This window comes from Amblyomma americanum, chromosome 4 (assembly GCF_052857255.1).
Source record: "Amblyomma americanum isolate KBUSLIRL-KWMA chromosome 4, ASM5285725v1, whole genome shotgun sequence".
Taxonomy (NCBI): Eukaryota; Metazoa; Arthropoda; class Arachnida; order Ixodida; family Ixodidae; genus Amblyomma; species Amblyomma americanum.
In genome coordinates this window covers 34,556,431-34,578,988 of record NC_135500.1, presented here as the reverse complement: position 1 = coordinate 34,578,988, position 22,558 = coordinate 34,556,431, and the positions used below count along the sequence as shown (strand labels likewise).

At 48.6% G+C, this 22,558-nt stretch overlaps 1 protein-coding gene across 5 annotated transcripts in view; it reads left to right on the top strand.

Moving 5' to 3' along the window:
- Sh (Potassium voltage-gated channel protein Shaker) overlaps positions 1-22,558 on the top strand; it is a 340,817-nt gene that overhangs the window by 280,117 nt on the left and 38,142 nt on the right. For all 5 annotated transcript variants that reach the window (XM_077660831.1, XM_077660832.1, XM_077660835.1 and 2 more), the window contains exons 2-5: positions 10,998-11,325; positions 12,519-12,719; positions 15,753-16,346; positions 19,873-20,342. In XM_077660831.1, the coding sequence (XP_077516957.1) occupies positions 10,998-11,325; positions 12,519-12,719; positions 15,753-16,346; positions 19,873-20,342 (1,593 nt within the window). The remainder of the gene's footprint in view (positions 1-10,997; positions 11,326-12,518; positions 12,720-15,752; positions 16,347-19,872; positions 20,343-22,558) is intronic.

The window sequence follows — 22,558 nt, the reverse complement described above, 5'->3', positions numbered from 1 at the left end:
CCCCCCTCTGCGCTGAACTCGGCTCTCGGGAGTGCCTCTCGGGTTGCCGGCGATGTTCCCGGCGCAGAGCCTCAACGCGTTTGCCGTGTCCACAGAGGGACACGGGATACTGTACAAACACCATCCAGCTCGTCCATCGCTCCCGCTCTTGTAGCCGTCGCCGTGTGTTTATCTCTGACGTGACGCGCTTCCGTCGTCTGCGCGCTGTCTGCGGTGGCACCTCCCGGGGGACTGTTCTGTGCCGGGAACGAACGGAAGCTGGCGGACGATGCCGGCTGCTGGGAATCGAAATGAATAAATAAATCAATCAAAAGAAGACGGCGCTTTGTCGCACTCGTCCGTGTCTGCCTTCCCTTTGTCCGTGTCCGACTTTTCGCTATCACGTGATGTCAACCGAGCACTTGCTAATCCGATCAACTTAATTCCTTGCAATTACTCCATGGCTTTCGAGAGTTTAGCAAGCTCGGTAAGTTTGTGTTTTTAACCTTCGTGAAAAATACATCATACGTACGCTTAAACAATACTAACCAAATAGTATATTTCTTCCCAACTTGTTCCTTCACCAAAGTTTCAGAATTATGCTAGTGTTTCTTACTTAATACTGTTGTAATGTACGAATTACAGTGTATCATGCTTCATTCATTTAGTTTCGATGTCCTTGAGAAATAAAAGCGTGGCTAGATGATTACATATATCGGATACGAAGATTTCTTCCTTCAAGTCATTCGAATCATAATTTATGAAGCTCAGGACCAGTGAGGTCGGAGGCAAGTCTGTTCCACTACTGGGTAAATTAATCAAATTTTCGCACACAGAGCACGGAATCATATCCAGAGGATTTTGTTAAAAGGTTATGACGCAGCACTGAGCTCCGAGGGAGTTGCACTATGGCACTATAGCGGCATTGGCGCCACCTCGGGAAGGACAGGTTGCGCCGACCCGACGGGTTAGACCGCTGTTAGACTAGCTCATGTAATCGCCGCCGCATGAAACCGACAGCGGCGGATCGATGCAGAGATGAACGATAAAAAGCTGTTATCGCTTCGTCTCATGTGCACCCTGTCACAACGGCATTAACATTTCATATCAATTTCACGAGCAACTGCGAACTACTTTCTGCATACGAATTTCTGGCAAAGCACCAGCTACCGTCATAATTGTACGTTGTGTTTATCTCCAAATGAGCTACCAGTATGCTTAAAAAACAAGCAATGCATTAAAACTGGAGCAAAGATAAAATGTTTTTGCCCTTTTGTTTCAGCATATCAGCACTTTCGTCGATATAGTCCTTCTTTTGTACAGTCTGTTGTGTTATTTCCACTTGTTCATCAAAATCGTGAAAGACCAACGAGCCCAATGGCAAGTGTTCCTGAAATGAAATGTGCTTGACACGAACGCGCATCTGCATCCAAAATAACATACGTTTTATCATGGTTAATGTTAAGTAACACTAGTTACGCTGGGAACTTGAGGTCTTACTTAAAGGCACTTGACCTAAAGGCCTTTACCATAAAGGCTTTTGACATAAAGACCTTCTACCTAAATTCCTTGATCCGGAAGGCATTTCCCTTGAAGGCCTTCACCCTAAATGCCTTTACCATAAGAAATTTATCCTAAAGGCCTTTACCACAAAGGCCTTTATAGTTAAGGGATTTAGTTTGTAATCCTTCACCCAGATGTAGCCTTCACCCATGTGAAGGCCTGCCAGGTGTACACAACTGGCAGGCGGGCCGCCTGCCACAAAGCAGGCTTCGGGGTCCGAAATCGCAAAAAATGCTGGCAGTGCTGTGCCACACTTAAAGATATGCACAATTTCGAATATATCAGCATTGAGGCAGAAACTAGGCGATGTGATACGCAAAAAATTTAGGGGGTCACTTTGTTGACCTAAATTACGATGAGACGAAAGCCTTTAGCGCGATGTTGCTGCTTGTGTCACTGACGTGTGGTACACTACACAATAATTCTCTTCACGACACTTTCGCTGACATCCATTAGCGCGCGCACGCTTGCTTACTAGAGACACAAGAGAGCGTTTAGGCGGCATCCTTCCAGGTCGGCGTTCAGGAGGCGTCTGGCAAGATTGCCGGCGGGCGCTTCTCTCGAACGATGGGGGCGCTCTCAATGACGCCACACGCATGCGCAGTAGGCTGAAGCGCAGGTGCATTCAAATCAAATCCAATTTTATTCCGCAACAGAAAAGTTACGAACAGGCAAAAGCGATGTGAAACAGCTTGCGGAGCCCTGGCCCCTAGCACACGGGGCAGCAGAGAAGCGTGCTGCTAAAGAAGTACAATACATGAAAGAAGACGAAGACCTAGTGAGTGGTTACGTGTCTGCTTCTAGGTCTGTGTTTTCGCTTTTCGCGGTCTTCTCGCGTGTGGCGTGGGTCGGACAGTGCCCTCCGTGAGACCGAATGCTGACGACGCCCCTGCGGAGAAATTCCCGGCATGGCGGGCGCATTCTCAAGTGAGGAAACCCAACCGGAACCCTCAGGGGGCAAGCTAGGCTTAGCTCGGCGCTGCCAAGCGAGGCCGCGCTACGCGTCTGCATGGATTCTGCGTTGTCGACGACGGCTACGCGGATGCCCGCTGTGTTGCCACCTGACGCAGCCTCCACGTCCACGCAATCGTCAGCGCCTCTGGGCCTCCAGCCTGCGCTGTCTTCTGATGCTACGACTTTGGCCTGTGACATGGACTGATCTACCGCCTCTGTGCCCGTGGCACTCCCTCAAGAAACTGTGCCCGTCGCGCCAGTTCAGTATTCCCACCAAGGGCCGTCACCAGCGTCTGAGCCTCCTCCACAGATGCCTCCCGTGAGTCAAGGCTCTCTTCCGCCTGCTGCGAACTCATTCCGCGTTACCATCAAGCCTACATTGCGCTTTGATATGACTGCCATCCCTGCTCGGAATGTTCAAGCCACAATTGACCATGCCCTTGGCTCTTCGAACTACTGCGGGTTTGTCGCCCATCGAACACCATCACGGTAAACTTGTCATTCTTGATGGACGCCCAGAAACTTCGCGCAGTTACGCGGATCCCCCTGGATGACAGCAAGCATGTCCCGGTGCAAATATATTTTGCATCTGGTCCTGACACATTCCGCTGCATGGTTTATCATGTCGACAGCACGAGCCCTCCCGAGGAGGTGCGCGCTAATATTCGCTGCTCAACTCACGTTGTACTGCAAGCACGGCCTATGGGTCGCCGGGGCTCATACCTGCTCATCCTGCAAGGCCCGTTGACTCTCCCGAAGTACCTTACCTACTACGGTGCGATCGTCAAACCACAGCCCTTCCGACCTCGTCGTATTATTTTGTTATCACTGTCACAAAAGAGGACATATGCAAAATACCTGTCCTAATCCAGCAGCTGTGGCCGACATGAATGAACCAACAGTTTCCTTGTGCCCTGTGCAAATCGCCGGATCATGACATTCGCTCCCCCGCTTGTCCAAAGAAGAAGCAAGCGAAGAAGTTTCACAAGTCGCCTGCAAAAATGGATGTTCCTAAAAGTAATCGCTTTGCAGCTCTCGCATGTGACGACAACGACTTCCCTGAACTTCCTTTATCTGAGCCTGCTGCTCACCATACGTCTCCTCGCCAGCGTACATATGCACAAGCGGCTCACCTTCCCGGATCAAATGGTACGCCAAAACGTGCAGTGCATCCATCGCATGTGGATACCACAGATGAAGACTCAGCTTTAGACAATGCAATCGCGGAGGCTCGTCGCCGACTAGACGAACTAACCCAGCGCCGGGAACAGCGTCGTTCTCAATCCTCTCGAAGAATTATAATAACTCGGGAGCAATCATCAGAGGAATCACCTAGGGTAAGCACTGGCCCACAATCAGGTGCCGGCCACCTGTTAGCCGGGACTACCCGGACAGTGGATAAGATATTAGCGCTGATGAAGCAGGTGACATCCATCATCGTGGAAGCTCTTCGGCCTCGTCATGGATAGCGTATCATCATCGGTGGTGGTGCAGTGGAACTGTCGAGGATTCGCTAATAAGGCCTCTGAAGTGAACATCCGCCTTCGCGACAGAAAGCTGAGGGCATGGGCGTTCCTACTGCAAGAGCATAATGCACTCCCACGCCTTTCAGGTTTCTGCGCATACCATTCACCATCTATCCCTGATCGCCGTTGCACCGCCTCCTCCCTCAGCCCAGGTAAATCTGCAATTTATATTCACAGTTCAGTTCCGCACACACCGCTCGACCTTTCACGGTGGTGCAACACACGTCAAGAGGTTGTCGCCCTTCTCGTAACACCTGCACGCACACCCCTTATTCTAGTTTCTTTTTATAGTCGTCCTGGCTCCGCATCTCACAATCTGGGATGGGTTCGTTTTCTACGTTCTACCAACTCGGGTATCCCTATTCTAGTTGGTGGTGACTTCAACGGCGCACACACTGCGTGGGGTTACCCATCGGATTCCTCAAGAGGTTCACACATCCAAGGGAGCTTTTCGGATCATTCCTTTCAACTTTTAAACCACCCGAATACTTCTACCCGCCCACGAGGTGGCCCGTATTCACCTGATTTGACTTGGTGGTTAGGCCCCGGAAAACCTCGTTGGGCTGTTGATTCTGATACTTGGGGTAGCGATCACAGCCCTATTTTTATCTCCCTCACGCCTACGCTTCTACGGAAAATACGCCGCACTGTACGAATAACATCATGGGACTCTGTACGCGCAGACAATCATTTATCTACATTCAACCCCTCTTCAGCATTGTCCACTCTATCTGCTGTTCTCGCTACTCACACTATTACCACTACTGTAAATGAAGACGACCCAAACCCGGACATACATCTCTTGAATCTGTGGGCTCTTCGTCGCCAGGCGGATCTTTACGCTACTCGTCACCCCGATTACCCTTCGGCTCTTCCTACTCTTCACCGCGCTACCGCACGGGCGCGGCGCTATGCAAAGCGGCTAGGCAGGCAACGCTGGGCTGCATGGTGTGCCCGCATGTCCTCTACGCAGGGCAATCGACATCTTTGGAGAGTGTTTCACGCCATGGAGCGCCCTTCTCAGATTGCAGATTACACAGAGAGCATTCGCCTCGCGCTAAATGTGGATGAGGACACATTTGCACAACAAGCGGCCCGTCAATTTTTTCCAAACCATGACTGCATCGCTACGTCTCCACCTGACTTATCGGTAACAGAGCCCACCGATGGGATTACTTTGGACCTCACCATGGCAGAGCTGCTGGCCTCCATTGACCGTTTAAAAACTATTACTACTCCCGGGCACGACGGCATACCTAACTCCTTATTCCGTAACTTGGAAGGGAGGGCTTTGGAAACCCTACTTGATACTTTTAACGAAGTGTGGCTTTCTGGCGTCATGCCGGGAGACTGGAAGCATTCTATTGTGGTTCCAATACCCAAGTCAGGTCAGCCTCCTGTATCTCTCTTGGCCCTTCGTCCAATTTCCCTTACCCCTACCATCTGCAAGCTTTATGAAAACATTCTAGCCGCACGCTTATCATAATAGCTGGAATCCCATGATTGTTACCCAGATTCCCAAATTGGTTTCCGCCCACAAATTGGAACGGAGGACGACCTTGCTACTTTGGCTGCTGACGTGCTTGACCACTCTCCACAGAGTCACCTTGTACGAACCGTAATCGCTACAGACATAACAAAGGCACATGATAACATCCTTCACTCTGCTATTCTTGCCTCCCTTCAAACTCTTGGTCTCCCTCACCGATTCCTCCTCTCCATTCACGCCTTTTTAGCAAATCGAACCTTCAGCGTGCGTGTCCACGGAAAGCCCTTTGGTAATTTCACTTCCAATAGAGGAGTGCCGCAGGGCTCCGTTCTCGACCCACATTATTTAATGTGGCTTTAATTCCTCTTGTTCGAGCCCTAGAGACCATCCCTTCTATCCGCGTGCTTGCATATGCCGATGATATCACCTTGTGGTGCTGTCATCCAGATGCGTCTATTCATCAGTCGGTCCTTCAACACGCGCTGGATGCATTGACATCTCTGCTCCCACCTCTGGGTCTAACACTCTCTCCTACTAAATCATGTTTCATTCGAATTGGAAATAAAGCCGCCTTACGGAAAGCTCCCCCTTTAAATTTTACGGTACATAATTCTCTGATTCCTCAGGTAGAAACTGTTCGTATTCTTGGTCTTCTCCTCCATACATCTGGGACTGGCACCCCGTGGCTGACAGCCACCCGTAAATCGGCTCACGCTACTCTAGGTCTGATTCGTCGCATAGCTATGCGCTTTGGTGGCGCACTTGCTCATACGGCCCGCCATCTTGTGCGCTCTATCCTTCAGCCACGGATAGTATATCAGGCTCAATTTAAACGTCTCACACGCAGACAGTGGGACTCCCTTGAAGCTATCAATCATGAGGCTATGCGCGTCATAACATATCTGCCTCGTTTAACACCCATACCTGTGCTACAGGAGTTCGCCCAACTTAATACACTCAGTGAAATCATCGACCAACGGGTGGCAAATAGAGCTCGAAAACAGTCTCTCAAACTTCATCGTTTAAAGACACTTCCACCGTGGTCCTATTGCCAGCTCACTGACAATCGCCCCACTGTTTCCCGTCGGTATCAGCAGCGTATCTGCCTGAAGGGTGCATATTATACACGGATGCATCACATTCTGCAGAGAGGGGAGTTACTGCTGTGTATAGTCCATCTCATCCGCATCTCAACTCTCGCGCGACGTATACTGCGGATACGTGCACTCCCCTGGCATTGGAACTTCAAGCCATTTACAATGCCATTGCTTCCCTTCCGCTCGTTCCAACATTCAATACAGTTCACATTTACACCGACTCCCGCGCCGCCCTTAAACAGCTGAAGGCTGTTCGACGAACGTTCCAGATTTCACAATCATGTGCTCTGCGCAAAGTATCCATGTCCTGTGCGCATACACTGGAATCGCGGCCATGCCCAGGATCCACATAACATTCAAGCGGATGCTATGACTAATCTTCATACATTAGACGATCCGCCACCTCCCCCTCTTCCCCCAGATCCGTTCCTGTCCCACGTTTCCGATTCCGAAGTTCTGCGCCAGCGAACACGCGCTCTAATTCCTCCGTGTTCGCACCCTCTCCCCCGTAGTCTTACTCGGCAGGAGGAGGTATCCGTGCGCCGGATTCGGGCGGGGGCGGCTCTGACACCATCTGTCCGTCATCGGTGGCGTGCCAAAGATCTGCCACTACCTGACAGGTGCCCCCACTGTGGCGCTGCACCGGACATATGTGATGTGCGGCACTTGTTGTGGACGTGCCCAGCGACGGCTGCTATCAGAAAACGGCTCCTCAGGGAGGTGGGCCTGCGGTGGAACCGCGAAAGTGACTTCGTGAAGTGGACAATGGACAACCGTTTCATTAACAACCTCTGCGACTACCTCAGCGCAACGGTTCTTCACTCCTTCTTTTAAATCCCGTGCATTCCTTCCCCCCCTTTCCTTTTTCAACTTATGCCTCATGGCACACTTCTCGAATAAAAAAAAAGTACAATACATTTGGACAAAACACATGCATGAGTTAAGCAAAATCGCTCGAACAGGAAAGTACCAGGCAAATAAAGGAAAAAAAAGTCACTGTATGGCATCATTATACAAACATTTCACGCAGTTCTTTTGGTGTTATACCATATATGTCAGTGTTGGTTTCTTTTAATACGCGATTTAGAAGCGTGGGTAGTAGAAATTTCAGCATTTGATGTCCATAATTGGTTCTGCATTGGGCGACATACCACAACTCGGGACGCCGAACATTATAAACAGGAAGTTTTCAGCTAGCCGTGATAAGCTTGTTATGGCATCATTATTTTTTTGTAAACCGAGTATATACATACGGCATAGCTAGTAGTCATACATCTCTGAAACCTGAATTATGTGGTGCTTCTTTAATAAGCCTGCAGTGTGAGAGCGATATGGTAGTCAACAGGCTGGGCGTAACGCTCTTTCTTTTAAAACGGTAAGTTTACTAATAATTCCAGCTGTTGTTGTTGGCCATACAAGAAACGCGTAACCGAATAAATCAGAAAGTAAAGGATTATATACGAGCATGTTAACAGACGTAGGGAAGAAGTAGCAGTGGCGGCGCATGATGCCGGTTGCCCTAGATAGTTAATTATTAATATTGTTAACGTGAAGATCCCATGTCGCGTTCTGTGAAAAGTATACTACAAGTGATTTAAAGTTTTTGACCCCTTCAATTTCAGTTATTTAACAAAATATGAGGCAACTGCACATGTGTGTGGCGGTAGTAAAAAAAAAACATCTTCGTTTTATTACTGTTAACGTTTAGGCAGTTCATTTGTGCCCTTGCATTAATTTTGGACAGTGCGCTATTTGCTCGACAAGATAAATCTGCGCAGGATTGTCTGCTGGCGCCTTGCGCATGCGCAGTGCATTATCGTATACGGAGATTCCAGTTACGACATACAGCACCAACAACTACCATCACTAATTAATCATGTAATAATGTACTAATTAACAATTCAACGAATTAACTGATTACTAAGCACTAATTACTAATTAACGAATTGTTATTTAACTGTGAGGAGACTTGTCTGCTTACGTGGAAGAGTGCGAAAGCATGTGTTTTGAGGAAAGGAAAGGTGCTTGAGGAATGTACGCAGTAGCTCTCAGATCTCGAAACCTAGGTGGACACCTCAACCACGTTTGATTGGCAGCTACTGCGTGACACTTTTTTGTGATCATCCCCCTGGCAATACATGACCTATAAAGGCTTTCACCTTAAAAACCGCAGGCCACTGAAGGGGGCCCATCATCGATCATTTCACACATTTAAGGCGGAACGTAAGTTTCACCTCAAGTTTTAACAGGCTAGCGTTAAAGGCCCCGTTCACCAGAAAGTCTGGCGTCGCCGTTGTTGGTGTCGACGTTCTGAGCGAGGCTCTAAGAAATAAACAGATAAAATCACGGGCATGGCTCTGGCAGGTGGTCGCCAGACAACAGCCGAAGAGCAAGGTGCGCCACCTAGGTCACGTGACCTTGCGACGTCATCACAACCTGCCCACGTGATAGCGAGCAAACTGCTTACCGTGGCAGGTGGTAGTTAAATTAACAACTTATCGCTCGGGAAGAGCAACCAGGGTCGCACAATTAGGTTCACCGCTGGGAGCACCTGCCATCACTGGGCGGTGGCGCATCGCTTAACCGCTGAACCACTGCGCCAATTTATTTATTTCAGAATACTGCAGGCCACTGCTTGGCCCAAGCAGTCCACATACATACTAGTATGTGGACTCCCATTCACGATATGGCGTCATAACCTTAAGGCAAAGTTTAAGTGTCCCCACCATTTTTTTTTTCAAGGAAGCGCTGAGTGACATTCATATTTTAATGAAAATTGGAAAATTCGTTGTTGGGGAAAGAAAATGGCGCAGTATCTGTCTCACATCTTGGCGGACATCTGGAACGCGCCGTAAGGGAAGAAATAAAGGAGGGAGTGAGAGAAGAAAGGAAGAAGGAGGTGCCGTAGTGGAGGGCTCCAGAATAATTTCGACCACCTGGGGACCTTTAACGTGCACTTACATCGCACAGCACATAGGCGCCTTAGTGTTTTGGCTCCATCGAAACGCAACGCCGTGGTCGGGTTTGAACTCTGGTACTCCGGATCAGTAGCCGAGCGCTCTAGCCACTGAGCCACCGCGGCGGGTATATTTTACAAATAATTAATAGCGCGACAGACGGGACATAAAGGAAGACACAAGCACGAGCGCTGACTATCAACTGAAAGAAAATTTTATTGCACTGGCGAAATTTATACTCCAGTATCACGCCCACAGCATAAAAACATAAAAACTTTAAAAACAAGCACCAAGATTCTCCTGCGTTCTTAGCAATCAAGGAAACTAATCTCTTTTCTTTTCAAAGTGATAGAAAGTGTGGTCACGCACTTAAATCTTTTTTTTTATGAATGACATGCGCTTGAAATAATCCGCGCACAAGCTGTTGCTTGTATCTCCTGAAAACCTTGCTTTTGTCAAGATTTGCAGTGCACTTGCATGTGGCCACGTGTTCAGGCAGATTCTTCCTCGTGCTGTTTTTGATATCTCTGCTATGTTCTCGCAGCCTATCATTTAAACAACATCCAGTCTGTCCTATGTAGGATGATCTACAGGACAAAGGCACATCGTAGACCACTTCTTTTTTACGTTCGGTGAAAGGCCTCTCGTGTATCTTTCCACTCTGGGGTAATTCCACTCTTGGGTATATTTTAATATCATGCACGCATCTAGAAAAAAAAGGTGAAAACCATGAAATGATTCGTACTCGCAAATTGTTCTCCTGCATCCTATTCTTCTCTTTCACGAAGATCCATTGACTAACCACGACCTTACCTTGTCTTGGAGTGCTTACATTTTTCAGGATGTTTATGCTCGTTATGGAAATAATTTTAAATCTGTCACCCGACTTAGTACGAGATGGCCATCGTCGCCGATGTGCTAGAAAACATTGAATCTCATCAACGTCGTGGTCTGTTAAACCACTGACTAGTTTTCGATGGTTACGCAGAGTAAGCTGGAATCACTGGTGTAGAGCGAAACTTTCTCAGCCTTCCTAGCTTCTCGTGTAAATTATAATTTACGCAATTGAGTTGCGCCATCAGAGGTTGCTGCTGAGCAGCTGGAAAAGGGAGCAGAGGGCAGCCGTTCAAGAGCCAGGTCTCACGGCGGGTAGTGCGCGACGTCTTTTATAGCGACAGCTGATAACGACACAATTCCCGGCTCTGCAGCTTTGCTGTTCGCGTTTGTGCAGTAGTACTCCACGCAGATTGGTCCGCATATTAGTGGCGTCATGCATGACGTTACGGCAATGCGCCACGCCGAGTGGTTCGAAGGCGTGGACGCCACGAGTTACTGCACATTGACGGCTGTCGCTCCGTCGCACATTGCTAGAACCGTCTTGGAAGTTTTCTGGCCGTAGCGTCGGTTGACCGGTGCTGCTCTGGTGCTGCAGGTCCCTGCCAAAACTGAGCAGCGAGGATGCGACGGGCGGCTGCGAAGGGGCGCTCTCGGGCGGCGTCGGCAGCCTCGTGTCGCCCCCTGGAGGCGGCGGCGGCGGCGGCAACTTCGAGCCCATCCCGCACGAGCACGACCTGTGCGAGCGGGTGGTGATCAACGTGAGTGGGCTGCGGTTCGAGACGCAGCTGCGCACCCTGCACCAGTTCCCGGACACCTTGCTTGGGGACCCGGGACGCCGGCTGCGCTACTTCGACCCGCTGCGCAACGAGTACTTCTTCGACCGCAACAGGCCCAGCTTCGACGCCATCCTCTACTACTACCAGGTATGCCGCCAACTGCGGCCGTTCCGGTAACGTTTCTTCCCTAATGGCCGTCCCGACAACATGCACGGCGCACAAATCTGGCAGCAGTGATCTCTTCAGACCGCGCAATTTTAACCGATGCCATTATAGCCCTTGCGGACCGCATTTCTGCAAGGTTTCAAAGATCGTGGTTCTCAAAAGCCAACTGTGGCAGGTGGTAAAGTGGACAGAGGGAAATCCCCCCTCCGCGTTTAGGGAAGAGTAGCAAGAGTACAAGTGGGAGAAGGAAGAGAGAGGATGTGGAGGGAGGCTATAAGGGACGCCGTAGTGGAGGACTGCGAATAATTTTGACCACCCAGGGTTCTTTAACGTGCTATGACATCGCGCAATATGCGTGCCTCTAGCATTTCGCCTGCATCGAAATACGACTGATGTGGCCGGAATCAAACCCGCGTCTTTTGGGGTCAGCAGCCGAGCACTATAAACACTGAGCTACAGCGGCGGGTTTAAACAAGCCAAGATGGTGATGAATCGCTAACAGCTTGCACAGCTACATATAACTAGACATTCAGATACTCATTTGTTCCCCGGTCTATAGGTGAGAGGAACTATCTGCCAGCCGACGTAACAAGCAGCGAATGATTCTTATGGTACAACTGAATGCTGAGAATTTCAAATTTGCGCTTTGTATGCTTGTGTTTTTATAATTTCTAGTTTTTATTCATATTTTAATTATGTACATTGGGTTAACCTATGCGTTTCACTCGGTTGTTTTCAGCGTTTTGGTACGTTGCTTTTTGTGAACACGTTTTTAATATGTCCCTCCTTCTTGGTCCCATTCCAAGTGCATGCTGTATTTTCTATATACATGAATAAATTACGAGATGAAAACGTCAGGAGAGAGAAGGTAAACTACAGTGAGAGGAAAGGTAGGAAGGCGACCCTGGCCTACAAATACTCCACACGAGTGAATGGGAAAAGAAAGAGAGAAGTTAGAGTGCGAATGGAGGGTGACGATGCCATAATACGGTGGATCAAGAATAATTCTGCCCCATGTTTGACCGCGCTGCAAGCTTCTCTTTTCTTTTTTTCATAACGGGTGTGAAATCAAGTTTTTGTCACAGCTCTCATGAAGGCCGCCGTCTTCGAATGGCGGCTTTCGCGTCGGCAGACAGAGTGTGTCCGAGTGACGACGGTGCGTCTGTTGGGCGCAGAGCGGCGGCCGCCTTCGGCGACCAGTGAACGTTCCCCTGGACGTGTTCGCCGAGGAGATCAAGTTCTACGAGCTGGGCGAGGGCACCTTCAACAAATTCCGCGAGGACGAGGGCTTCATCAAGGAGGAGGAGAGACCGCTGCCGGGACGAGACCTGCAGCGACGCATCTGGCTGCTCTTCGAATACCCGGAGAGCTCGCAGGTATACGTACACACCGCGATACGATGGTACTGCGACCCCTCTACCTGAATCATGCTGGCTACCGCGCGCTCCATGGCAGAGCTTCGGATGCGCACTGCTGCGCTGCCTAAGTGGGCCAGCTTGAAACTGAAAAGAAGCCACTGACGTATTTAATTTGTTTATTCGTTTATTTATTGCACGTGCCATCGAGGCCCGAAATGTTTATAAGAAGCTGTACTGCAGTAAAACAACGAAAGAAGGTGAACTAAAGGCGTTTTCCATGGCGATACACGTTACCATCGCCTTGGGCAAAGTCTGTGTTGGCAGAAAAATGTTTCCATTTGATGCTTGTTCTCCAGAGGAAAGAACTGTCCATGTCAGTGTGGCAAGACAGCACAATGAAGTTGTGCGATGCGATATGAAGAATGCTCTTAAAGTTAGATTATTGCAATATATTTGTGGAGAAAACAAAGGAGACAGCATTTGTGGTGTTTAGAAAAGTCATGTGATGGAAGTACTTTTTTTTTCTTATAAAACTAACGCTGGAATGACGAGAGCATTGAAGACGGTGAAACGAGCGGCATAGTTCAGAGTACTTTCGAACGCAAGCCCAGAAAAAACCGCAGAGATGCTTTCAGTTCGGGTGGCATGCCCCCGCTTGCCGCATGACGTCACAGCATGCAAATTTACCTCTGTGATTTTTAATGTTTCGTACTGCTCACTGATTTTTAAGGCCATCAGGACTGGTCGGAATGAGCACAGGAGCCATCAAACAGTCAGATTTCGCAGCGTGTTCAAAGGGAAGGCCATAAATATCAACATATTCGCGCAGCATCTAACCGGACCCTACCATTTCTTCGTAATTACGCTTGAAAATATCAGCGCTGCGTAACGTCTTGTTCGCAACTGGCGGGCGGCTGATGGCGCTTTGGCTGTATACTGCCGTCCGCAGACTTAAAAGGGATGCTCGAGAGCGTCGAGTGCTGGGCCAGAGATCATGTAGCACGGCCTGCTATCGCCAGCCGCCACAACCACACCGTGCAGCATGGTCTCGGACCCAACGGCCAACGCTACGCGGTGCTAATGTCAATCCAAGCCACGAGTTCGAGCATTCGCATTAAGTTTGCGGGTGGCGCGCTACGCTATACGGCTTGGCTTTGCAGAAGAAGATTTGTGTGAGCAAGTTCCCATATGGCTCAAATGTGTTCCAATTTTAATCCGTCAAAAGTCGCCCATAGATCGTATTTAGGCGACATTGGAGATGATGAAAACCTATGTGATCAAATATGTAACATTCGGTAATCGTTAGCGACATACTGGGCTCGCATATTCCAAAAAGAGGATATAATATGAAGCGCAAAATTTTTAATCATGAATGTTCATTAAAGGAATATTATTTAGAAAATACGAGCATGTGCTTGCGGAATTATTGCATACTAAATGAAGGCACAGTGCACGAGAGACGGGACTGAGAAAGACAAACACAGCGCTGACTTACGACTGAAAGGCTTTATTGCTCGCACGCAATATATAGGCGAAAAGGAGCACAATCAACAGAAGAACAGCATCAGTGATGATTGTCAAAAAAACACACACAACAAAAAAAGCACACAATCACAACCTACACAAGCGAACTTAACAGTTAAGTTAGTCAATTTCTTTTTGTGTTAGCGCGACGGAAGGTTTGCTGACGCAGTTGTCAAGTCCCCGGTGAATTAAAAGAGCTTCCACGATTTCCCGCGTACGTTGGTCCTTATGTTTGTACAGTATTCTAGTACGGCCGTAAAAAGGAGTGCATTTACAGGACAGCCAATGTATAACCAAATTGCTTTTTGGGGGTGGTTTTAGGGAGCGTTTATGCTCAATTAGGCGATCATTGAGGCAGCGCCCTGTTTGGCCAAGCATAAACGATATATATATATATATATATATATATATATATATATATATATATATATATATATATATATATATATAAATTTAATGTAGACTTATAATTTACTTTCAGTAATAATTTTCCGCGTTAGCCACTTATTACACCAGTTTAAATGTGCTCAGGCCGTCTTCAAATTCACAGGAATAAGTGGGGTTACTTGTTGGCAGACAAGACTGTGTCGTCTGCGAATAACACCAAAATATAATGCATACGCCTCTGACTACCGAGCGGGCTTAAGGAAACCTTTATCTTCACAACATTTTCCTTCTTTACATTAAAGGCATCCAGTAGGCATTAGGCAAGGGGTGGGCAACATAACTAAAACAAATAAAGTACACAAGTAAAACACGGTAAGTAGGGGTATTTTCGCTGTTAAACGCGGATGCTCTACTTGTACCACCTTCAGGATGCAAAAATATATGCAAGGAAAACTCGAAGACTCACAATAATGTAAATCACGTTCCCGATACGGTGAAGAGGAGATGGGCGGCTTCGTCATACAGAAGTGCAGAGCTCCTTCGCACTTACGTTGGGAGCACACCCAATCACAGCAATGTTTAGTGGGTTTCTCTGAATAGAGCATTACTTGTTTTAAGCTACGACGCAGACACGGGAACGGAACGGAGCCCAGTCGGTGGGCCGAGGGGAGCACACTTCCCAGGTGGCGCCGTGCAAGGTGTCTGTATTTGTGGAGGTTTCAGGGATGAGAAATGAACGTGAATGGATCCGCGGTGGGCGAGGGCTTGAAACGTTTACAAGATGGGTGTCGTAACAGCAGGGCAGTGGCAACAAACAATTAGTCTGTATATCGTAATAGTGAGTGGAATTTGTAGTTAAAAAGCATGAATTCCCGGTAATAATCTTAAGCTTCAATGGTTGAGTGAAGAAATATAAAGACAAAAAACAAACAGTTCTGGTGGCGCCCATCACCACCTGTTTCAAAGGTAACGCTTTAGCATTCATCTGTCACCAGCCATTCGTCCACATCCATCCCTCCAACGACATCGATTCATCTAGACCTATGCATCCATTAGTTCATTTACATCTGTCTGTGCACAGCCGTTCACTACGTGGTTCATTCACCCCGTGCTCGTCCATTCATAACCACATCCGCCCAGGCTGCTCGCGTGGTGGCGATCGTGTCCGTGGTGGTCATCCTGCTGTCCATCGTCATCTTCTGCCTGGAGACGCTGCCCGAGTTCAAGCACTACCGCATGTTCCCCGCGGGCAACAACATGACGCGCGTGGTCGAGGACGAGGTGCCCAAGCTGACCGAGCCGTTCTTCCTCATCGAGACCTGCTGCATCGTATGGTTCACGTTCGAGCTGTTCGTGCGCTTCTGCGCCTGCCCCTGCAAACTGGCCTTCTTCAAGGACGTGATGAACAGCATAGACCTCGTGGCCATCATCCCCTACTTCATCACCCTCGGCACCGTAATCGCCCGGGAGCGCGAAGGGCCCGGATTCCTGCCTCCGGACAAGAGCTCGAACCAGGCCATGAGCCTGGCCATTCTTCGGGTCATCAGGCTGGTGCGCGTGTTTCGCATCTTCAAGTTGTCGCGCCACTCCAAGGGCCTGCAGATCCTGGGCCGAACGCTCCGCGCCTCCATGCGGGAGCTAGGCCTGCTCATCTTCTTCCTCTTCATCGGAGTCATCCTCTTCTCGTCAGCGGTCTACTACGCCGAGGCGGACTCGGACCGCTCTTACTTCAAGGTCAGTCGGGTCGCATTTCTGCCAGCCCTCACCTGACTTGGTGCGGACGAAAATGTAAACCAGGGAACCGGCGCTGTTTTTACCAGGCGCGACTTTCGTCGTATTCTCCTTGTGTTGCTCGTGATTAGGTATTCTCTTCGAAACAGCTGGTGTCGAAAAATAATGTGTGGTGCTTTGAGTGGATATCATGGCAGGCACCTCAACTGCTGCTTTCAGGGGTGCGTGGAGAGAGAGGAAACAGTGGCAACTTTAAATTAAAGTATGAGGGCACAGTGACAATTTATGAAGAAAATTAGGTGGGCGGATGAGATAAAGAAGTTTGCGGAGATATGGTGGCCGCAGCTGGCACAGGACAGGGTTACTTGGAGAGATATGGGAGAGGCCTTCGCCCTGCAGTGGGCGTAGACAGGTTAAAGATGATGAGCAGCCCGATGGCCATGAGGTGAGAGAGAATGGCTTCATGTTTGCGTAGTATTAAGCACTGAAGATATCAATATTCGTCTTATTAGTGCCAGCTGATCGTCCCATTACCGACGGCAGCAATGCACGCCAGATACATAGGCAGGATTGAAGAAATGTGAAGTAATTCCGAGCAACCGTATCTTTCGTGTAGCACCGTGTCTTATTTTATCCCGCGCCTCTAGGTAGCCGCACGTTCTCATGGAGTGTCTGCCGCCACGCTAGCTGAGTTATGGTGCTCTGCTGCTGACCTCAAAGAGGCGGGTTCGATCCCGACTATGGGGGTCGCATCTCGATGGTGGTTAAATGCTCGAGGCCCGTGTGATGTGCGATGTCAGTGCACTTTAAGGAACTTCAGTTGGTCAAAAATTCCTGGAATCCTCCACTACGGCGTCCCTCATAGCCTCAGTCGCTTTGGGACGTTAAACTCCATAAAACAAGAAATAAATCATGGAGTGTCTCCGTTTCCTTGCGAATCGCAGCAGGTTGCCTCGAGAGATGCTACTTGTGCAGACATCCCTTTCCAATAAAGTGTCTCCTTCTGGCGGGCTGATTGGTTCATTCGTTCATTTTCAAACTGCGCGAAATACGAGGGCAAAAGAAAGCGGACACTCACACACGCGTGCACTCTATGTGTGTGTGTGTGTTTCTCTTTAATCTGTCCTCTTTGTTTCGCACAGTTTGACAGTGATCGTTTTGTAAAAAATGACAGTTGCCTCTGAAACCTCGGAAACAAATCGAAGAAGTGAATTCTCCGCTAATGCTTTTCTTGATGTGATTACTCCATATTTCGAAATAGGTGGGCTCTTAGTGTCTTAAGTAATCACAGAAATCCGCGTAGCACGCGTAGTAGATGCGCGGCATTCCCTTAATATTTTTCTTTGAGTAAAGCTGGCAGTAGTCGAGGAGAAAACAAAGAAGATACACGCAGAATGATGTACTGTGTTTTTTTTTTGCCGTCTGCTGCTCACTTTACTAAAAAAATCTCGGTACCAGCCTGTCTAAATGCCCACCCGTTCTGTTAGCATGTATCTTGAAAAAGGTTCAGTCATCGATATGGGATAAAGGTTGGTCACAGCGCTTTCATATAAGCGATAATATTTGCCGGCGGGGCGTCACACAAGGCCTAACACATTCAAGAACAATTCTGATGATCATGAATTTTTTTTATGCCGCAAGAGCATCTGTGGCCTAAGGGCGCCATGGCACAAGGTTCTTTTCTTCTACTCGGGCGGGGGGGGGGGGGGGGGGGGGGGGTCAGAGACCCATTATGGTCCCAAGCATTTATTCCTAAAGAAGTCGAGCACCAGGCAGGGGAAAGCTTGTACCCATTGTATCGCTGGTCGGTATCCGGTGGCACTGAGGATCGATCCCCGCACCTCCCGCATGCGGAAGAACAATTCTGCTGCAGCGTAAGCAATTCACTGGCTCCTTGCCGAGTTACTGCTGTCGCAGTCTTCTGTTTGTTTCTTCAACGTATGCAACACCTCTTCTTTCGGTCTGCATTGTATACATGGGCGTGATCTAAGATAGCATGTATGGTGCGTGTGTGGAGTTGGCCACTAGAAAGGGGACAAGGCATCACGCCGTTAGCATGCTAGTAAGAAAGCAAATGTGCCAACTTTCTTTCCTGTCGGCGAAACTCTTAATCATGTATGCGAAAAATTGGTGTCTCCCAAATTTGATCTTCGTTACATAGACTACAGTGTATTATGCCACAATTTTATGGACGTGTCTTCTTCCATAAAGCAGAATGTTCCACTTGTTTCTTCCTGTTACCATTTTCATTTCTGATTGCCTTAATTTTCATTTCGGCTTCAGCTATAATAATAATAAAAAACCTTTATTAACGGGACAGCATTAAGCGATCGGTCACAACTACATGACAGCCGCATGACCTAGTACGCGCAATGCAAACACCCTACAACAATCCCAGTACAACAGCGATGACATCACTACACAATTCCCACTGGGCCGCCGCGGTGGCTGAATGGTTACGGCGCTCGGCTGATGGTCCGAAAGATGCGGGTTTGATCCCGGCCGCGACGATCGAATTACGACGGAGACGAAATTCTAGAGGCCCGTGTACTGTGGGATGTCTGTGCACGTTAAAGAACCCCAGGAGGTCGAAATTTCCGGAGCCCTTTACTACGGCGTCCCTCATAGCCTGAGTCGCTTTGGGACGTTAAACCCCCATAAGCCATAAAACAAACAATCCTCATTAGTCTATAGCGTCGTATTGTTATTCCAACATCCTTACGAAGTGCCCCTAAATAAATAAAAGCAATTCCGCCGAAAATAAAAACGTCGAGCCTAGAATCGAACTGCTGCCTCTTAAGTCCTGAGCGAGATTTTCTGAAGGTCAGCACCAGTTGCTTCGAGACTATTACGTACATTATTTATGAAGAATGTTCACCCCATGGCCCTTGCTTACAAACTATGGATGTTATGGCAGACTCATAGTATCCATTTAAAGCCTTGGAGACGGGGGCGAGAGTTTCTCACAGCTGCAAGATACTTGGAGCGTTGGCGATGCATAGCGGGGCACACTGCACGGCCCTGAAGCAAACTCGATGATCTCTATGTGCTAGACCAAGGCTGTTCTTTGTTCGAACCAACAGCAACACGCTGAGGCTGGTTTCAAAACCTTCTCCTCCCTGCAGACGATTTTGGGCTCTCTCTAGGATGTCCTGAATATGCCCAGGGGACGGTGACATCGTTTGTTTCGGATATTTTTGAGAGATTTAAAGCAGCTGTAACCACTCTTGTTAACACTTATCCCGAATTCTAGCACATCTCGGAACACCATCGTCCAAGAGCTGAATAGAGTCCATCGAGGTAGCATGAAGTTTCAAACAGAGGAACTTGCAAATGGCGTCCGCCGCGGCGCATCCACACTGCAGCTGTGGAGAAGGGCGCAGTCAGAGGAGATCTATAGAGCTAGTTCGTTCTTAGCCCGAACTGCCATCACGCCGGTGCAGTCGCTCTATACAACGGCTGCGGGTGGTAGAGTGAGGCCGAGCTTGGCGGCCCGGTGTCATAGCGCTTCTCTTTCTCTCGTCGGCAGAGCATACCGGACGCGTTCTGGTGGGCCGTGGTGACCATGACCACGGTCGGCTACGGCGACATGCGTCCCGTGGGCGTCTGGGGCAAGATCGTGGGCTCGCTGTGCGCCATCGCCGGCGTGCTGACCATCGCGCTGCCCGTGCCGGTGATCGTGTCCAACTTCAACTACTTCTACCATCGGGAGACCGACCAGGAGGAGATGCAGTCGCAGAGCTTCAACCACGTCACCAGCTGCCCCTACCTGCCCGGCACCGTGGTGGCGGCCAAGCTGAAAGGGGACACGGACTCGCCAGACGACTCGGACGTCCTCGAGTTGGACGACGCCGCCTCGCTGGCGCTCTTCTCCAACCACCAGCAGCAGCAGGGCAACAACCCCGCCACGGGGGCGGCGGCCTCGCTCGAGACGGACGTCTGACGGCAGCCCGTCTGCACGCATCAAGGCGGGGGCTGGACGCTCTGTCCGCCCTCCAGGTGAGGGACGAGTGGGGTTGGCTGCCGCTGGTGAGCATGCTTTACACAGATGCACTCTCAACGGTGAAAAGGGGAGCAAGCTGTCCTCTCTCCCTTCTGTAAAAGGGACAACTAACTCCATCTTTACTCCCATATTCGTGTTCAGAGTGCAGCTGTCACTCCGGCAAAATACGGCTGACGCCGCTAGAAGCGCTGGTGTCGCACATCACGTGCGGGGACGTCCGTCTCACTCGCACGCGAGAGCGCAGTTATCTCGCGCGAATTGTCAACAGCCCACCGAAGAGCATGTGCGGAAATGGCAAGTGCTAGAAACGGACGGCAATGCTATACGATGACGAGCCGTTGTTATCGCTCAATTCCGTTATTTCCGCATTGAATGGGAGAATGTTGTCGAGGTTGGTTTATGCGCACTTGCTGGAATAGCGTCCTGTAGTTTTAAGTTATATATAAGGTGCAGGTTCTTATAAGGTACGCAACAAAACGCGAAAGAAAAAACATTAGTATACAGTGCGGCTGTATTAACTACAGTTAAAAATGTGGTGGACGACACGCTTCAAATCACCATTAAACATTTGTAAAAACTCGCCAGGAAACGAAAACAGACTGCACTACACAGACAAAATTTCAGTGCCGTGTGGCTATAGCGAAAGAGCAGCGTACAGAATCAATTCTTCAGTTCAACTCTTTATTTTAAACAGATATTCTTATTGGTCACCTGAGCTAACAGCTATTACTGTCAGCTTGACGAGACCCAGGGCTCAATACACTACAAGGGAGGGCATACCACACAAGGTAATTAAAAGGAAGTATAAAGCTATATAAAAGCAAAAGTACATAGCAAACTGCATACGTGTGAAGTATCATTAGAACTAAGACATTTACAGTTTTGTAGTGTTATAGAGATCTGAAGTCATAGGTATATGAAGTTATCAAAGTAATTTCCTAAGAAACTTAAATAACAAAGTGAAATACAAGCTACACAGTAAGTGGTGCAAAAAACGCACACAGAGAAATGTGCATAGCACTGATTACAAGGTCTACAATAATTTGAAAAAATTAGGTAAATAGAGGAAAAAATATACACCACGGAAACTTCTGGGTTAAAAACGGTGTCCCAGCTGGGTAAGGTGCGGTTGTTACATTTCTGCTTTTATTACGACTTAAAGGGATAGTGCACTAAATTTCGACTTTCTGTAAAATCGCCGAAATTCGATTCAGAAGGTGCGATTATCTAAGGTTTCACTCTCACGCAGATGGCGTTATTTTGAAGGTTTTGTGCGCGCGCGCCATTTGCCGCCCGCCCAGCCGGGAGGCATGCGTGACGTCACACATCTCACGGTGGCCTGCTCCCGTCGCTCCGTGCTGACATCGGTTCAGCTGTCGCGCCTGGAAGCTCAGAGCTGGCAGCATGGAAATATGAAACAGGTCGACAGTTACAGTCTGGAAAGTGGCAGTGGTAGTAACGATTATATCATTCAGGTATCAAAATGATCATTGATTAGAGAGACGGCTACAACCCCGCAGCCTCACCGAGCGACGAGTAAAACGAGCCTGGAGGATGACAATTTGCACAGGCGCGCTCCTCGTAATAGTAGCTGTGCGTATCATAATCTAATTTTATCTGGCCCAGACAAGTTTTTCTTAATTTTTACTACATTTCCTTTGCCGAAGGTAAATCAAGGCATCACCTTCATTTATAAGAACTGCCGCGGCGCCGTGATGGAGAGGGGGGGGGGGGGGGGGATTTGAAATAGGGCTTATACATCGCGTAGGCAGGGCGAACAGCGGAGTGAGTGCTCTACGTATTAAAGCAGCCAACTTAATTGCATCGTCGTAGCGAAAAAGTATGCAGCACGCAGCTGCGTGATTGGAGCACTGGTAATATGCTGCCATGAGGAAATACGTTGCCAATGAAGAAAATATTCTGAAGGCACCGGTTGTTCTGCATTGCTTTGTGCTGATGCTCTCAATGTGTGAATCATATGTTAATGTTTTTGAAAATACCACTGCTTGAATTTTATGCTCTTTTACAACTGCAATTGCTTCTCCTTTGCATTGAATAACATCTTGTAGGTTTGCGATTTTCGTTCTCGGCCAAAAAAAAAAAATTACTTTCGTTTTTGTTGAATTAATCTTGAGTCGTTACACTCACGAAATTTAGCATTCGAATCCATTGTTATGATATCATTAATATATACATATAAAGAAACGATCCA